At 38.6% G+C, this 17561-nt stretch overlaps 1 protein-coding gene across 1 annotated transcript; it reads right to left on the bottom strand.

Moving 5' to 3' along the window:
* Positions 1 to 243: 243 nt before the first annotated feature.
* On the bottom strand, positions 244 to 16167 carry ZRANB2 (zinc finger RANBP2-type containing 2). Its single transcript, XM_007063439.4, has 10 exons — positions 15913 to 16167; positions 14752 to 14804; positions 14532 to 14640; positions 13099 to 13181; positions 11665 to 11741; positions 10475 to 10612; positions 9183 to 9355; positions 5519 to 5605; positions 2735 to 2899; positions 244 to 2197 (listed from the first exon to the last, which is right to left on the bottom strand). Exons 1-10 carry the CDS (start codon positions 15966 to 15968, stop codon positions 2134 to 2136), a joined length of 1005 nt encoding a protein of 334 aa, XP_007063501.1. The 5' UTR covers positions 15969 to 16167; the 3' UTR covers positions 244 to 2133.
* Between the last annotated feature and the right edge of the window lie 1394 nt (positions 16168 to 17561).

Genomic DNA, 17561 nt, shown 5'->3' with positions numbered 1-17561 from the left:
ACACAAAGCAGGCCTGATTCTGATCTACTGCCCAGGTTTTTTTTTTTATTTAATAAGAATGGATATTGCTTGTATTTTATGAGACATGTTGGGATTGGATTAACTGCTTTTGCTTTTAAGTTGCTAGTTCTTCTTACATCACAGATATTTTAAACAGAGTAAAAAGGCTTAGCGTTGCGGAAAGTTTAAAGAGAGCCAACAGATAGAAAGATTTGTTCTACATGTCTAAACAAACACTCATTGTATAATTGACTCACAGGCTTTATTTACATTTGTCTGCAGAATCATTTCTTCATGAAATGACCTAGTACATTTTATATAAGCCAAATGAAACCATAATTTTCCTCAGAGTTATCTGTAGCTTACCATTTGCTAAATTTAAAAACTTTTATCTAAGTACAGCAACAATTTTAATACAAAGCACAAGAATAAACCAAAAGGTAACATATAGCTTCTAATAGATCTGATTTTTACAATTTAGTAGGTAGACTTTCCTGAAGTCAGAGGCACAGTTAAAAGAGACTAACTGTTCTTGTGCAATCTAAACTACACTTAGCAAGGAAATATAAAAGAAAACAATAAAGAAGTAGTTGCAGGGCAATTTTTTCTGCAAAAAGATTATCAAAATATTTCTACAACAAAAACATTTTGCTCTGTCAAATCAGTCCAAAAGAAACTTAAAAAGTCATTTTTTAAAAAAGGAAAGCAGAATGTAATTTTGCTCCGTTTGTCTTTGTGAAGTTCATTTTACAAAAGCAACTGTCAAAGATGTTGAAAGTTTTACTACTCAAATAATTACAGATATATTGCTTTTTTGTTTTAAAAAACATTATTTTCCCTTAACATACTTACCTTATGATGCCACTGAAGATAACTGTTAACACAAATTTTTCTTAACCAAACAGAGCTCAAGAGTGACCAGGCTTTAATGTGATATTGCTAGTAAAACAAATTTCATAAAGCATTTTAAGCCATAAATTTTATAAAGTTTAGGGGGACAGTGATGATCTTTGATCACATTTATTTAGAAGCACAGATTTATCTGTATTTCAGTAGAACATCTTATGCAGTTTATCTACCACAAGTAAAATTTAGTGTGGAAAAAAATAGCTCTCTCCAGCCCAAATTCATCTTTGACTGGTGGCTTGCAGAGGCTACAACCTTGTACTGTAATTCCAAATAAACTAGTTTCATAAAGTCCCCCATCACTTCAAAAGTAGCTACATAATGTTGATTTCAGCATTATAAGTCCATACAAGACTGTTCCCTTTCTAAGAGAGGATCACAGACTTCATACACATGGAAATTAAATTGCACTCAGCAACCTACTGCAGAAAGCAAGCTTTTCCTTGGCTGAGACAGGATCAAATAGGCTGAATCTCCACAGAGACTTACAGCTTTGAGACAGACCTCAGCTATGGAGAAGAGAGTGCTTAATGATCCAAAAATCCTTCAATCTGGGAGAGGGGAAGTCTCTCGCACCCACTACAGAACCTAGTACTGGGTGCGGGAATCGGGCGTCTGCACTAAATCTGTGTGAGAGAACTGCCACTCATCACAACTTTTGTTTAAATACAGAAAAATTGGAAGCCTGGCCTAAAACCTCCCCATATGGGATACTTTCGCCTTAGAATTGTATTAATTTCCTCTGGTCCTATCAAAAGTGCATTAAAGAAGCTCAGGAGCTGTTATGTGCAGGGAACTCTCTTTTGGGGGGTGGGACTACACATATCAACCTGACTCCATTCACAGATCAACCTGTCTCCATTCACAGCGGTAAATAATGTAATGGGTTGGAGCCGTAAAAAATAAAAAACAAACCATCTGGTAGTACTAAAATAAGTGGGCCCAATTATACATTGTTTAACAATACAAATATGCAACATCTGAGGAGATAAATGGAATAATGAAAAGTACACACCTACTCTGGAGAATTTATGGCTTAAAATGCTACCTTACTTTTTGTTTAATGAATGAACAAAGCTGCAGTTTCCCAGAAAGCAAGGACGAACATGCACTTCTACTAGCAGATTTAGCACTTCTGACCAAATAAGACACCAAGTTCTTAAAAATATGCCTCATGCACTGGACTGGATTTTTTTTTTTTTTTTTTTAGATGTGAACTTTAATACATTATTTCTTTTTAGAACTTGTACGGGAACCAGAATGGGAAGATCCAGATGACGACCTGCGGCGTCTGTAAGATACAAACAGAGAAAGCATGCAAAGAAATAAGTTCAAATTAATTTGATCACTCACACCCACAATAGTTAGAAGACTAATTTATTTGATGGGGTAGTATATAAACTGAACATGTAAATCTGAAACCTTCAGTTTAGGCTCACTAATGTATTACACTTTTTAGTATTAAATTTGCTACACTTCATATTAAATTTACAATTCCTTGATGTCACAGTATTCATTTATGAAAGTTAATCAAGCAACGGAGTACATTAGCCCTTTCAAACACTGAAAGAATGGTAATCTAGGTCTTTTTCTATGGAACATGGTCCTAACAGGAGATTTTGCAAAGAAAGATTTTTTTGATGGTTTTAAAACATTATGTTTTAAAAAACAGCATGGTAATTGGGAGAGGGAGGGCGAAAACCTATTTTTAAATACCAAAATGAATAACTGATAAAATTCAATCCTTTCCCCAGTTCATTTTATTTCTTCAGAAAGTGTATTACACACATTTTAAATGCACCCATTCTTATTCTACATAAACCCAAACCTTTCGGGTGACCGTGATCTCGATCGTCTTTTTTTGCGATCACCGGGCGAAGAAGATCTAGAGCGACTCCGCTTCTTGCCTCTCTCAGGGGAAGATGATGAACGAGAGCTTGAGTAAGATCTTTTTCTTGGGGTTGAAGACCCCCTGTGGGACCTGGAGCTGGATCTTTATTGATTAAGAAATAAATTTGATTTAATTTGTGCATAATACAAAGAAGTCAGCAAAAGTCTACTACAGAGTTCAGATCCAAGACCATTCAATACAAGATTTGCCACAACATTTTACAAAATGTATTTGTAGGTATTTTAATACTTACTTCTTAGTTAATAGCCAATAAGAACTTCTATCTTAACAATGAAAATACTTATTTTTAAAGTAATGCTTTTGAAATATAGTATTGTGGACCAGTGGTTTGGGAGCCTTTTCCCAGTGTTCTCCAGAATTAAGCTTTTTGTTAAACATACTGCAGGAGACTGGGATGAGAGACGGCCTACAAGAAGATTATACTCGTGCTAAGTAGTACAGTCCATAAAGTGAGAGGCTGGAGAACTACAGATTTAATAAGCTATTTAAAATCATGTTTCATTTTACCATTAGTACACATATTCCATTATGGATCATTAAACCAAGGCTACTTCAAAAATAAACTGCCTAAAAAAATTACTAAAATTGAAGAAATCTCAAAAATGGCCATTCCCCCCACCCAAATTCACCTATTTGAGTTTGCAAGACTTTTGCTAAACTGAATTTTAATAAACTAAAAATGTTAGCAAAATACCTTGCATGGCATTTTCTCATCTATGTTTACAAAAATCAGCTACTTTCTCAAGAAAAAAAATCATATTTGTGGATCTGAAAAGCTGCCGGACAAGGTGATGGAAATAGAATTTAGGACCTCCTGACTTCAAGCCCAATGTTAAATCCACCAGACAAAGACAACTTGGTGACAGTACTTTTTCAGATATCAAACATGCATATTTTTCTGCAGAAATGTTTCACAAATTTTGTAAATAATAAAGTACTCACAAATGCTAATCTGAAACCTGTCACAAATGTTAAGCAATTTAACAGACAGGAAGGTCTGAAATCCAGTTTTTAAACCAATTTTGTACCCTAAAAATAACTTGTTCTGAACTTGTTGCTTCCGTACCAATGGGGAGTCAAATAATAACTTGCTTTGTCTTTTATTACTTAACTTTATAGCAGCTGCAATTCTCACTATGCTAAAATTCAGACTAATCCCCAGGACAAATATAGCCAATATGGACATTGGGCAAATGCAGGATGAATGAGGGAGTAATCCTTCCCTCAGAGCAGCTAAACAACCGTTTCAGAAGATACATCCACACTGCAAACCACTGGCTGCAGCATGTAGGGTAAGTGTAGCTCCATGCCATGGTGAAAAGCAGGATGCGTGCACACTTCAGTATGTAGCTACATGGGGCAGTGAAAGGCTCTGGCAGGGGGGAGGGAGTGGGAACCTTTTCCCACTCCCTCCCCCCTGCCAGAGCCTTCCCCTCCTCCCAAAGTCTCTCACTGTGGTGGGGCAAGGCTCCAGCAGCTCCCTGCTGCTGGAGCCTTTCCCTACCGCAGGGAGTTGCTGGAGCTTCTCTGTCCACTGTTGGAGTCTTCCCCAGCAGGGGAGGAAAGCTCCAGCAGCAGAGCCTTTCCCCACTGCCAAAGTCTTTCCCTACACTACACTGCTAAAAACAACAGTGTGGACAGAGAGGCACTGCTTGCGTGTGTAGAGAGCCGTGCAGAGTATTTACCATAAGTGTCAGGTGTATCTTTATCCAAACATTCACTATCTACACCATTTATATGTGGTCAGAGAGGTGGGGAGGGGAGTTCACATGCTGCCATAAGGAGTGTGCAACGTAGACATACCCATAGTGGCTGTACGGAGCACTTCCACAGTTTTCTCTTTAGGAGATAATGGAATCCCTGCTTATACTCCACCCCTTAAATGAGGACACTCAAGAAGTCAGTGCCATACAAGGGATGCAAGATTATTTTTAGATGCCCTGTCCCACTTGTTTCACACCATAGGGGCCATCTCCAGGAATGGAAAGAAGAGGTGGATTTGCATTCTACTGCAGAAACTTCTGGCAATAGGAAGCCTCAGTGAACTCATCACAAAGACTAATTGCTAGCTTTGGCTGCCATGCACAGTTCAATAACTGCTATACAAAAAGACCAGCTAAATCCGACTCTAATGAGTATATCCAGAAAATCTGGACCAAGTCTTGCTTGCCTTGACCACATGTGAGTAATCTCACTGACTTCAGTGGGTTACTTACATGAGTAATTGATCAGTGATTTCACATATTTCCCCCACATTTACAATAATGTTTCAACAGTTTTATCTAATGGGGGTTCATATACATTACCAACATATACAAAATAAGAATATAGCACATCTTCTAATATTTCACACTTAATCGCCAGAGGAAACAGTAAATAAAGTTGCAAGAATTATTTTAAGCAAAAATATGCATTCAGATTCTCTTGCTTTCACATACAGCAGACATTGGGTTATTCACTTGCCTAGCTTTAGACGAGACTTTTAAAAATATTCTCATAAAAAAACAAACTTGCATTTTCAAGAATAATTATTTCATTTAATAGTGGTAACTCCTTGGAATACTGGACCTGGGAACAACTGATTTCCATGCTGAAAATGAGTTAAGTCAAAATAGTTTTTTTAGAGAAACAAACAAGCAATCAGTTCTGCTACCCTTTTAATTTCTCTCTGCAAAGCAGAGAGAAAACTACCTCATTCACCTTGATTTCGACCCACGAGATCTAGAATGTTCTCTGGAAGTGGAACGAGATCTTGATCTGGAACTGGAAGAGCTTCTTGAATGGGACCTGAAACAACATGGAGGATTTTTTCCAATACTTAAACAGCCTTATGAGACATGATTATTGTAAAATTACTTCTAGAATTTTGCTCAATGCATACGAGCATCTGAAATACTAGTTCTTAATATCTGAAACTTTTCAAAAATTAATATTCATTTTCTTTCATAAATTGTTTTTAACAATATGCAGATGCAGCTATTTATCATACATTAAGGTCCTTGGGGCCCAGATTCATGAAAGAGATAAAAACATTTGGTCTTTAAAGTTTTGCCAGATTGTACATTGGAGTTATTTATCTACTTTCAACTGTTAATGGATAAATTCTAGTCAGAAGTTCCAATATATACAGAATGGCATAAAGAAGTTAAGGTTTTTATTAATGGCTTCCTATTAAGATACTGAAAGTTGTCATTAGAACTATTAGTTAAATTGTGAAAGCAGACAAAGTAAGTAGGGTAGCAGTTATTCGGTAAAGTTAATAAAATGATTGCTTACCCATTAACTATTTCATGAATCCAACCCAAATCTTGAATTTGCACCTTAATGGGACACCATCACCTTGGATTTTTAGAAGTATATTAAATTAGGAGTCCTAGTATCTGATATAGTACTCCAAAAACACTATCATGAACGTTTCTTAAACAAATTATTTAAAAAGTGTCAAGATTTGTTATTCACTTGTTGATATTTAGAAGGCTGTTTTCAGCAAGTGTGAAACTGCCTATAATCAGTCTCATTGTTTCCTCTGTATAAAAGGCACAATGCACACACAAGAGTAAATTTTTTTTTGCTAACTTATGGAAATCTCAGGTATTAAAAACATTGTAAAGTTACAAGTAAACTAATTTCAGAGTAGCAGCCGTGTTAGTCTGTATCCGCAAACAGAACAAAAGTACTTGTGGCACCTTAGAGACTAACAAATTTATTTAAGCATAAGCTTTCGTGGGCTACAGCCCACTTCATCAGATGCATGCAGTGGAAAATACAGTAGGACGATTTTATATACACAGAGAACATGAAACAATGGGTGTTCCCATACACACTATAACGAGAGTGATCAGTTAAGGTGAGCTATTATCAGCAGGAGAGACTACAAAACCTTTTGTAGTGATAATCAAGATGGGCCATTTGTATTTTCCTACTGTATTTTCCACTGCATGCATCTGATGAAATGGGTTGTAGCTCACGAAAGCTTATGCTCAAATAAATTTGTTAGTCTTTAAGGTGCCACAAGTCCTCCTGTTCTTTTAAAGTAAACTAATGCAATTTTCAAATTGATGGTGTCTCCTTAAAATGCAAGCTGCAAGAGTACAATACTATAAGTCTGGTATAATTGTAATTATTTTGAACAGAAGACATGTCAAATCAAATTTTAATAATCTTTTCCGGCACTATTTGGTCAATTAATTCCATAACTCCCAATAAATATTGTTACCACTGTCTCTATTTCATCATATTATGCAGAACAAGAATAGCCTGCACTTTTATTTCCAGCAAGATAAGATTTATGTTTCTAAAAAACAAAAAAATCCTTCAAGGAGAACTCAAAACCCTTTGAACACACATTTATGTTTAATTAAATGAAGACTCAGCCCAATGTTGAGAATATGTATTGAAGTACCCATGACAAGATTACACGCAACACTGGGAGATCCCAGGAGAAACAAAATAAATTAAACTACTTTTCATCAACTTTGAGGGTTGTGAATTTATGTTTGACCCTTCATCTGAGCTGATAGTACTTTATACTTTAAAAAAAAAAAAAAAAATGACAGATAATCTTATTTGCATTCCAGTAGCTCCCATGCAGTAGGTGCAGTTCACACAGGATGACACAGTCCCCGCCTCACAGAGCTCAGACTCTAAGATGAAGTGTGGAAGAAGAGAAATGAAACGTACTATCAAAATGTGTTTTTTGATAAACAAATTGGCAAGTGCCAATCAGCTCTGCCAATAATATTTGGTTAGCTTCTTGTAGGCACTATAGCCTATGTGGGCCTTATGGAGGCATTTCAAGGAAAGGATAGTGATCTATGGATCTGTTCATGGAGGGCATTCTGTATAGAAGAAACTTTATGCAGTGAAAAAGGGGAATTCAGTAGAGGATTCAAAAAAGTCAGGCAAGGATGGTGCACTTAGCAAATGAGTTTTGAATGGACCGTGCAGGGGCAATGTGGTGTCATGTAGGCCAAGTAAAGCATTTAATATACACATCCTGACACAAATGAAAAAGGAAAGCTGATTTTCACATATTTGAAATCCTGGCCACTTCAGAGACAAAAGCAAAGTGTGCCTCACTTACCTTAAAGTCTGGCAAAACAATAGCTGATATTTTAAAGAGAGAAGCAGTTTAAGTGTTGAGACCATCCTAATGGATTTTTCTGCGGGTGCAAATTCTCCTAAACCAAGAGGCTATTCACCAAGTTTCAACTTGGGCAATTTATTATAGTTAAATTGAAGCTTCCTCCTACAATAACTAATTCTTAGCTATACTACTACTAGTTACATATCTGTGGGTTAATCTTACGTTTATTAGTATTAAGGAGCTTAAGAAATAGAGATATTTTGCAACCAACTAGTAAAATGATGTGTTTATTAAATGGTTGCTTCACTACTGATTTGAGAATAATCTTTTCTGTGTTCTCTTTAAATGTGCAAATTAGAGCTTTTATCTGGCCTCACTGAGACCCACGTAGACCCTGCAAACTCAGTTAAGATCATCTTCCTTGCCTGATGCTCTAACCCAGTGGTTCTCAAACTTGTTCCACCACTTGTGCAGGGAGAGCCCCTGGCGGGCTGCGCCGGTTTGTTTACCTGCCGCATCCGCAGGTTCGGCCGATGGCGGCTCCCAGTAAGTCCCTCGGCCTGCGCCGCTTCCAGCAGCTCCCATTGGCCTGGAGCAGCGAACCGCAGCCACTGGGAGTCTCGATTGGCCGAACCTGCGGATGCGGCAGGTAAACAAACCAGCCGGGCCCGCCAGCGGCTTTCCCTGCACAAGTGGCGGAACAAGTTTGAGAACCACTGCTCTAACCACATCATAATCATCTTAATCAATCATTCCACTGACTTCCCCTTTTCTACCAAATGAAACTCAAATTTCTTATCTTCACCTTCAAGGCATTTTCCAACAGTGGCCTTCTACTTTATCTGCTCTGATTGCATTACCTCCTACTTTACTATCCCTGCCTCCCAGTTTGTCTACTTTTCTCCCAACGATCCTCAGTACTTCCAAAAAAGCATCTATTTCACATTAAATGCGACTACTCAATAGCAAGCCAAAAGGACTACAATTAGTTTTGAAAACATGCTAGCTTTCCTGTTTTTATAAGCCATATTTGTTACAGATACAGCTGAAACATTAACTCACTGAAAGCGAAGTGACAAACTAAAAGAAGTCCTCACTTCTAAAACTGTGGAGCTACAAAAGGCCATTATAAAAATGTAATCTACCTGCGTAAACTGAATATATAAAACTGTCACATTAACAACTGAAACTATAAGTCAATCACGAAAAAAAGATGTAAATAAAGAAGTTAGATACTGACATTTTGCCTGGCGTTACCCTTGACCTGTACCCGTTTACCTTGACCTAGACCTTGAGCTTGAGTGGGAGGATGAGCGCGATGAAGATTGTGAGTGGGAAGATCGAGACTTAGAGCGACTGCGCCTGTTGGATTTCTTTTTCTTATTAGCATCTTCTTCCTCACTGGCATCAAGATTATATTTTGAGAGATCAGCCTCATCTTCATCCTCATCCTGAAAAAATGCAGACTGTTAGTTAGGTTTGGAGACTTAAATATGAAGAAAATATGCAGAAAGCAGGATTACATTTTAGACTGTTTTTACTTGCTCTTGTCTGTAGTTTATTTGGAGCATATTGCCAATCCTTTCAAATCCGTTTTTTTAGTTCTCTTTTGTTAAGATACCAAAAAACCCTCAAGCATTGAGTGCAGCTTGTTAAAAATCAAATAGCTAGATAAAAACAATTTCAGAAACAGCAATAAAATAGGACTGAAAAAAGTGATCCTCAAAAACCTGCATAATGACTGAATAATTAAAAAGTTAGGTAGTGAATTATAATGCCAGTATATATTATATATTATAATAATATAATTTGTATTACAGTTCAGTGTCTTAAAAAAATGAGACAAAGATTTTGGGCAGATGTCTGGCAGAAGTCTCAGGCTCCGAGGAAGTCTATCCCACTACCAAACTTAGGTTCCAATTCTGCAAATTCCTCACTGATTTTGGTCAGTGTGTAAAAGTAAACATGTGCACAAGTCTTTTCATGATCATGGCCTAAAAGGAACAATTAATATTTAACAATCACTCTGTATTAAAAACAAAACTGCAGATCAGGAGGATATTTATTTCAATTTTATAGCTAAAAATAAAGCCAGCATCATTTAACAGAAGACATCTGGAACATGTCTAGTCCATGTTGACATTTATTTTAGATATTTTGAAAACATCAGAAATAGTGCAGCAGTAAAGATTTTAGTGTGCATTTTCACCATACTCTACTGGATCTACCTATTAAGACATCCTATATAAACATATATTTCTCACAATGATTAATTCTGTTCCCAAAGTTAAAATATAAATGTAAGTTTAAGTGATAAGATTCTGACAGCAGTCATTCAAAGCAACAAATACAGAGTTCAGGCTGACAAACTCTCCTCAGCTCATGCATTCTTCCAATACACACATATCCCACTCCAATATGTATACGGAGGTTAGGTGAGCATATCATCCTTACTTATAACTTATGTATTGTATAACAATATTGATTTACAAGCAGTTAAGAATTAAGGCCAATCTCACTTAGTAAGAACACAGTATGTTAGCAGTAATAAAGAACAAGGATTATTTTACCTCATCCAGTTTATACTTGGAAAGATCTTCATCCTCATCCTCTTCTTCTTCCCCTTCAGATTCCTTATCTTCTACTTCCTTCAGGATAGATGCAGGCCCAACTGGCTTCCCTCTGTATTTTTTTTTTTTGCGACCAAACTAATTGCAAATAAATAACGTGAGTGACACACGCTTTGTTTCTGCCCACTCCACCATAAGTAAGACTAATTACAGTATATTAAACAAGCAGCCTCCTACGAGCTAATATGAAAAGACTATAATGAACTAAGACTTTTGTAAGACTCGTGGGAAAAAGTGAAAAATAGTAAAGACAACTTTAATTACAAATAAAAAAAAATATTGCTGTGTGGAGACAGAGAAGGCAAATTTCTACCATGAAATCTTAGTTGAATGACCCAAAAGTACTCAGCAAAAACCTACTGTAGATCTAAAATAAAGACACATCACAATGTCTATATTCTGATAAATTCATCAATAATCTGGATGTAATCAAACAGCATGTGCTTTACAAGACTGCTTTATAACAGACTTCAGTATATTTGGGAAGCAGTAGGAGCACCCTAAAGAAAATAGCATAGGAAATCTAAAGCAGATCTTGCAAGCAGTTAAACTAATGAAACATGAACCACAGTTAAATTTAATTTCTAACTGATTTTTAGACGTTTACCCCCCACACCTTTCCAGATTCAACATGAAATCTGCTTCACATATGAATCGGCAAGAGATGTAATTCAAAAGATTTGTACAGCTAGCTTCCCTCACCCTGAGCCTGGATGGCTGAGGCTTGGTCTACGCCTAAAACTTAGGTCGACGTAGCTACATCACTCAGGCTGTGAAAAATTTCATGCGCAGAGGGATGTGGTCAGGTCAACCTAAGGTAGCTGCAGCTAGGTCAAAGCTTGAATGCCACTGCTGACGGCAGCTAGGTCAATGGAACAATTCTTCTGTTGCCCTCGCATCTCAAGGGAGTGGATTTACTACAGCAACAGAAAACCCCCCTTCCATCGCTGCAAGAGGTGTCTACACTACAATGCCATAACTGCAGCTGAGTTCATTGCAGTGCTTGCCGCGTAGACATACCCTGAGTTAGTTTCTTAAGCCAGGCTTCCCTGCCAGATACGTGCTCTTAAACACAAATCTCTTCATTTTAACTTATGTTCCTCCAATGTAATAATTATACATAATCTTACCTCATCATATTCCCCATCTGATTCTTCACGTTCTATATACTCAACATTCTCTCTTTCATTAAAACCTCCTCCATATCCTGTAAATTAGAATGTAAAATAAGAATGCATGACATAATCTCTTATATTGTGTAAATTCAATTACATTAAATACAAAGTCTTTGGTAAATACTTTTATTATGCCACATTTGATTAAAATCCAGTAGAAGATGTTTCTAGATGTATAAGTTATCATGAAACCTATACCAAGAATGTTATGCAATCTGAAAGGAAGCAGACATTGAACTGTTCTCACACAAGTGTATCAAAAATAGTTTTTACATATCTAATTGAGAAGCTGAGGTAACCTTTGAGGTAAATGAAAGAAATACATTCCACTGCAACTGTTTACGTAATTAAGGGCCAAGTGCCACAAAGAAGCCATAATCAGGCTGCAAATGCCCAGCAGAGAATCACTCTTGCATAGGAGAACACCCTGCTGAAGCATCTGTGCTGCAGCCAGACCCTGCCTCTCCTTCTGACCCACAGGGCATGTCAGGGCAGAGGGGGCTCTGCTCCACCACTGCCATACTTCCATGATGTAGGGTCCATTATAGCCCATAACGCAGAAGTGGAATTTAATATTCCTTGCTAGCAGTTTTAAGTTGAATACAATCAAGAGTGGGCCTTAGAATCAAGAAAGCTGAAACAGACTCCCCGACACCCTATAGATTTGCCAGGCAAATTTGGCTCAGGAGATAATCTAGTCCCCCCAAAATATTTTTTGCACGTTTTGTTTAACCCTACATTTATAGGGAGATCTCAGAAGGAAAGCAGAGGAAAAGGGAATATCACTGAGTTGACATTTCTGCTTAAAGCACAATTTCTGCTACAAGCACATTTCTGCTTAAAGAACATTCAGTTCCAGTTACAACATGGTTGCAACCCTGACCTAGTTATAATATGGTTCCATTTTGTAATGCAGATGGCACTTTATTATATCCAAAACATGACCAAGGCTATCGCTTGATTATGAAATAGTTATGGTCCATTCTATATTACAAACTGGAAATGTGTTGTAACCTACTACTGACTTATAAGTTTAATGTAGATGGTCTCTATGGCTACATATCAGAAATTCAAAATTAACATCTCCTGGGCTTAAGCATAATCTGTTGGAAATTTATTTAAGAATTTGTTTTAATACTGTATCTTCACGAAAACTGAGAAAGTGGTTTAAACTGTATGACCTTAGGGGATTTCCTGAGGTGAACCACTGTCACACTTGTATTTTACATACTAGTAATACTTGGCACATATATAGACTTACAAGGATGGGATATGCAAAAGGAAGACTAGTTAGCATTGCTACGCCTATTAAAAATGACTACTTGATTTAAGTTAAGTTATAAAGTTTATGAAGAGAACTGAATATTTAAAAATGCAAATTCATCTTACCTGTCCTTTCCTCCAGTTTTGCATACTTTGGAGTATTACACATATTACATTCTGATCTCCTGGCCCAGTTCACATTGCCACAACTTTATGGGGGGGAGGGAAAAGAAAGTAAGTGTAAAAATGCAACATTTTATTTCACGTTAAAGAGCTTGCGAATTAGGCAACATGCTCCAGAAAAAAATGAAATCAATTTATATCGATTAGCTGTGATTTAAGTTCACTACTAAACAAATAGGCATTTGTAACATCACCAGGGCCTACTCTTGCAATACTTATGTACATGCAACTCCAAGAGAAGTCTATAAGAATTTTGCCAGCATAAGGATCACAGACTTGAGTCATGTAGTCAACCCAAAGAGCCCCAAGAGAGGCACAGCTATGATCAAGATTAAAATGCATATACATGCACATATCTAGACCAAATCATATTATAGTAATAAAATGGCATATATTCGGGCATAAAAGGAATTTTCACATCATAACTGCACAGAAGTCATTTTTACCTGTAACTTTTTTTCAAGGGTTCTATATATATATTGGGGAAAGGTGCTTGGATTATTAAAAAAAGGCAGCAGAGGTGGAAGAAAACAGAGGAAGAATGGAAAATAGTGGGAAAAGGACAAGAATTGGGGGTGGGGGGGAATAGGAGAGCATGAATGCGAAGTGTAGGAACACAGGTGCAAGTGCAAGTTGTAAAGTTGAAATTTGACATAAACGTCAACTAGAATTCAATTAGCATTTTCTGGAGATGGAAAAATATTCGAATAAGTACAGGTTTCAGAGATTGGAAATTTTATGTAGAATTAACAAAGACGGAATAGATAAATCAAAACTAAGAGGGTCTCAGGAGATATGAAGCTCGTCGTAAAATTAGGTTATCAGAAAAAAATCTGTCTCCATAAAAGTTTCAAACAATACAAGTATTCATATGAACAAAGTTTGTGAAAAAACAATTTCTCTGTACTTTTCCCTTCTTTTGCACTTTCCGAAACTTCACAAAGTCACTATGAAGTAAGTTTTATTCTCCCACTTGCATCTCTTTTTAAAAAAATCCACACACACAGTAGCCTGTGAAGTGAAGTAACTTGCCTATTGTCAGACAGGAAGTTTTTCAGTCAGATCAGGAACAGAACACATACTTCCAATCCTGTGCTATAATCAAAAGACCATCTTGTCTGTCCAAAGCCACACTGATTAAATATTTGTTGTCCAGAAAAAACTAAAACTAAAAACTAATCTAATGTGAAAACATATAAAACCTATTTTAAAAAGCAGTAAAAAAAAAAAAAAAAAAAGGAGGTCCCAATTTCTCTTGCCTACTCACTAAAAACCACATTGATTCTGACTGAGTTAAATATCCAAGATACATGACCTTTTAGTCAATTAAAAATGTTTGTGGAAGGAATAATATTTAAGTTTCAAAATCAACATACGTTTTACATTGCCAATCATTAGCACTGAACAGGCCACGGCTCTTTTCAGCAAGCGTCTTCCCTATTTCAGTCCCTCCAGCTTTCATCATTTTGGCTTCAGTTGTTTTTTCTGAAAACAGATTCAAAAAAATAATTTTCAAGAAGTTTCTTATAGATTGAACATTGCATTCTTTTGGGGGGGATGAGAGAGAAGGGAAATCAAAACGGGAAAGATAGTCACCTCGACCACATCTGTTACAGCTGGTTCTTCTAGCAAAATTAACGTTTCCACACCTGAAAAAAGAAACATATTCTTATGAAGGGCAATTAACAGTTTTTTTTAAAAAGGGAAGAGGATAAAGATGATAGCAATTAGTATTCGGAAAATATTTTAAAGATGAAAATTCTTATAAAATTTTCTTTGTTTTGCAAAATGAATCATGACATTTTCACACCTTAAATTATTTTAATGTTGGTAACTTAATTTTTGTAGCTAAAATAAAACTGCTATAGAAACTCAAAGGACCTTTTAAAAATGACTTTTTGTTTTCTAACCTCTGACATAAATAAGCTGTTTGTAACAGGGTGGCTAGTTTTCCTTTTGTTGTACAAATACACATTTCAGACCAGCAAAAAACAAACAAAAAAAGGCCACTGGCAATTTTATTTTGTCAGGATTCTCTGCTTCACAATAATAGCAGTAGGACCTTCATTAACTGTAAACATCTGGCAAAAGTTGGCAAATATTTTGTATTTCATAAAGCACTCCGGGCAAATATCTCACTTTCTTTATTAAATATTTTCTCAAAGACACGGGAACCAAACTGAAGAACTATAAATAAGCCTGAAGGATTGTTGGGTTTCACTGCAGATTTTTAAGTACTCCTGTAGCCATGACACTTTCTAGTTTATGGTCCTGATTCTGCAATGTTTCTGCTCAGACACACCCCTGCACCGACAGACCCCTACCGACAGCGATCGGGCTCTGGGGAGGCACACAGGATCAGGGCCCGTTCACTTTCTGTGCGCTGCAGAGCTGCCACCGTGTCACCACCCCGAGAGCGCAGTGACCCTGGGGTGCCGTCCGCAGAGGAGCTGAGCCCCCCGGGCGGGGAGGCCTTTGAGTTGCAGGGCGCTGATCTAAAAGGCGTTATTCATATCTCGGGCCCCACTGAGGCAGCCTGAGGCAGCAGGGATGCCCGCAGGGAGGAAGGTGCTAAGGGGCAGGAGTGCGTCTGAGCAGAAGCCACCCGTCCGTTCAACAGCCCCGCAAACGGCGCCTCCGGTGCCCTGTAGGGAGAAGACTCGAGGACGTTGAGCTCCCCCGAGTCCCGCTTCCCTCCCCTCACCGGGAGCCCTGGTGTCCCGCCCCCCGTCCGTGGCGCCCCCGGGCCCCCCTCACTTCTTGTCCGGGCAGATCCAGTCCCCGTCGCTGACTCGGAAATTCTTCGTCGACATCTTGGCCCACCACGTCCAGAGCCGAGCGTCGCGGCAGGGCCGGGGTCCTGCGTCTGACGGGGCTGCCTCGTAGCGCCTGTTTCCCGCGATCAGCCACCAGTGTCGGAGCGCACAGGGTCTGGCCCGGCCCTGCCCGATGAAACACGCCGAGGGGCAGCCGTGCGACGCGGGTTGTAATCAGGCATTGGAATAGACACCCTGCCCGGCCGGGAAGGGGAGGCGGCGCGGAGAGTGCCCCCTAGGGGCCGGAGGACCCCATGGGTGGGAGCGCGGGCGGGGCTGAGGGTGAGAATGAGAAGTGGCGGAGGGAAGCAAAGGGAGGGAGGGGGGAGAGAGAGCGTGGTGGGAGCAGGAGGGGTAGGGGCAACCATATTTCCCAAAGAGAAAATGGGACATCCCAGGTGCCCCTCTCCCCCACACATGAGGCTGTTGCTGGAACCCATCCCGCCCACTGGCACGCTGCCTCCCCTGCCCAGCTCTGCCTTCCCCCCTGCAGGAGGGGGCTGGCAGCTCTGACTGCTCGTGCCCTCCACCCCCAACCCACTGCACATTCCTCGGCACCACACCCCACTTTTTTGACAAAAATGAGCATTTGTCCCATTTGCTCTGTGTTTTCCCCAGGAATTGAAATGGGGACAGTGTTTACATTTATGGGGGGGGGGGGGTGTTCAGGGCCGATGGGGGGTGAAACTGTGTGGGTGAAGGTGGGCTGTATGGCACCATAGTAAAAACTACAACATGTTTCATGAACGTTTTATTAGATTTTAAAATCATCACACAAATTAAAGTTGGCTACTCAAGCCTTCTGTGAAGCACTACAACTACATCCTTCTTGGTTTCTTGTTATAATTTTGCACAACTCTGTTAATGAACTTCTTGAATGCGTTCATCTTTGATGGCTTCCCATGTGTCCGGTACTTCCATTCCTTCAACTGATATGCTCATTAGTTCATTCACGTGATCAGGCAGAAGGTGACTTCTTTCAAAACACAAAATTCTATTCAATGATGAAAAAGAACACTCAACTCTAGCTGTTGTGACTGGGAGTAGCAAGAGATGAATTCCTACTTCTTTCAGCCCAGGAAACATAGCATAAAGATCAGGTCAAGCCACTAGTGATGATAAAAAAGAAGTTGAAGTCAATCTTCATTCTCATTCGTCAAATGATATTCCACTCTGTGTTCAAATTCTCTATTCTATCCTGAGCAAGTGGCAGCCCCATTGCTGGTAGTGCCTCACTCCACTCAACTGTCATATTTCCTCTCAGCCTTTGTTTTGTTAGGCTAAATTGGTATGAAAAGATTTTGAGCAGCTCTAGTTCATTGCCTTAAGCACAGCACTGAGAACATTGTTTTGCCACCATTGACTGAAAACAGGGGAAGAACTGAATAAAATTAACTAAATTGGTAGAAATGGGGTGGTAGTGGTAGACCATAACATTAAGGAGTGTAAGTTACAATTAAGCGTATTCTAAAGAAATAAGGTGATGGTTTATAGTTTAAAGTTTGATAATTTAAGTGTTGTACAACATTGGCACACAGCCAAGGACAGTGAATTGGCAATTTAAGCAGGGTAGCCTATAGCTAGTGTGTT

This window comes from Chelonia mydas, chromosome 8 (assembly GCF_015237465.2).
Source record: "Chelonia mydas isolate rCheMyd1 chromosome 8, rCheMyd1.pri.v2, whole genome shotgun sequence".
Lineage (NCBI taxonomy): Eukaryota > Metazoa > Chordata > Testudines > Cheloniidae > Chelonia > Chelonia mydas.
This window is presented reverse-complemented; position numbering and strand designations above follow the sequence as displayed.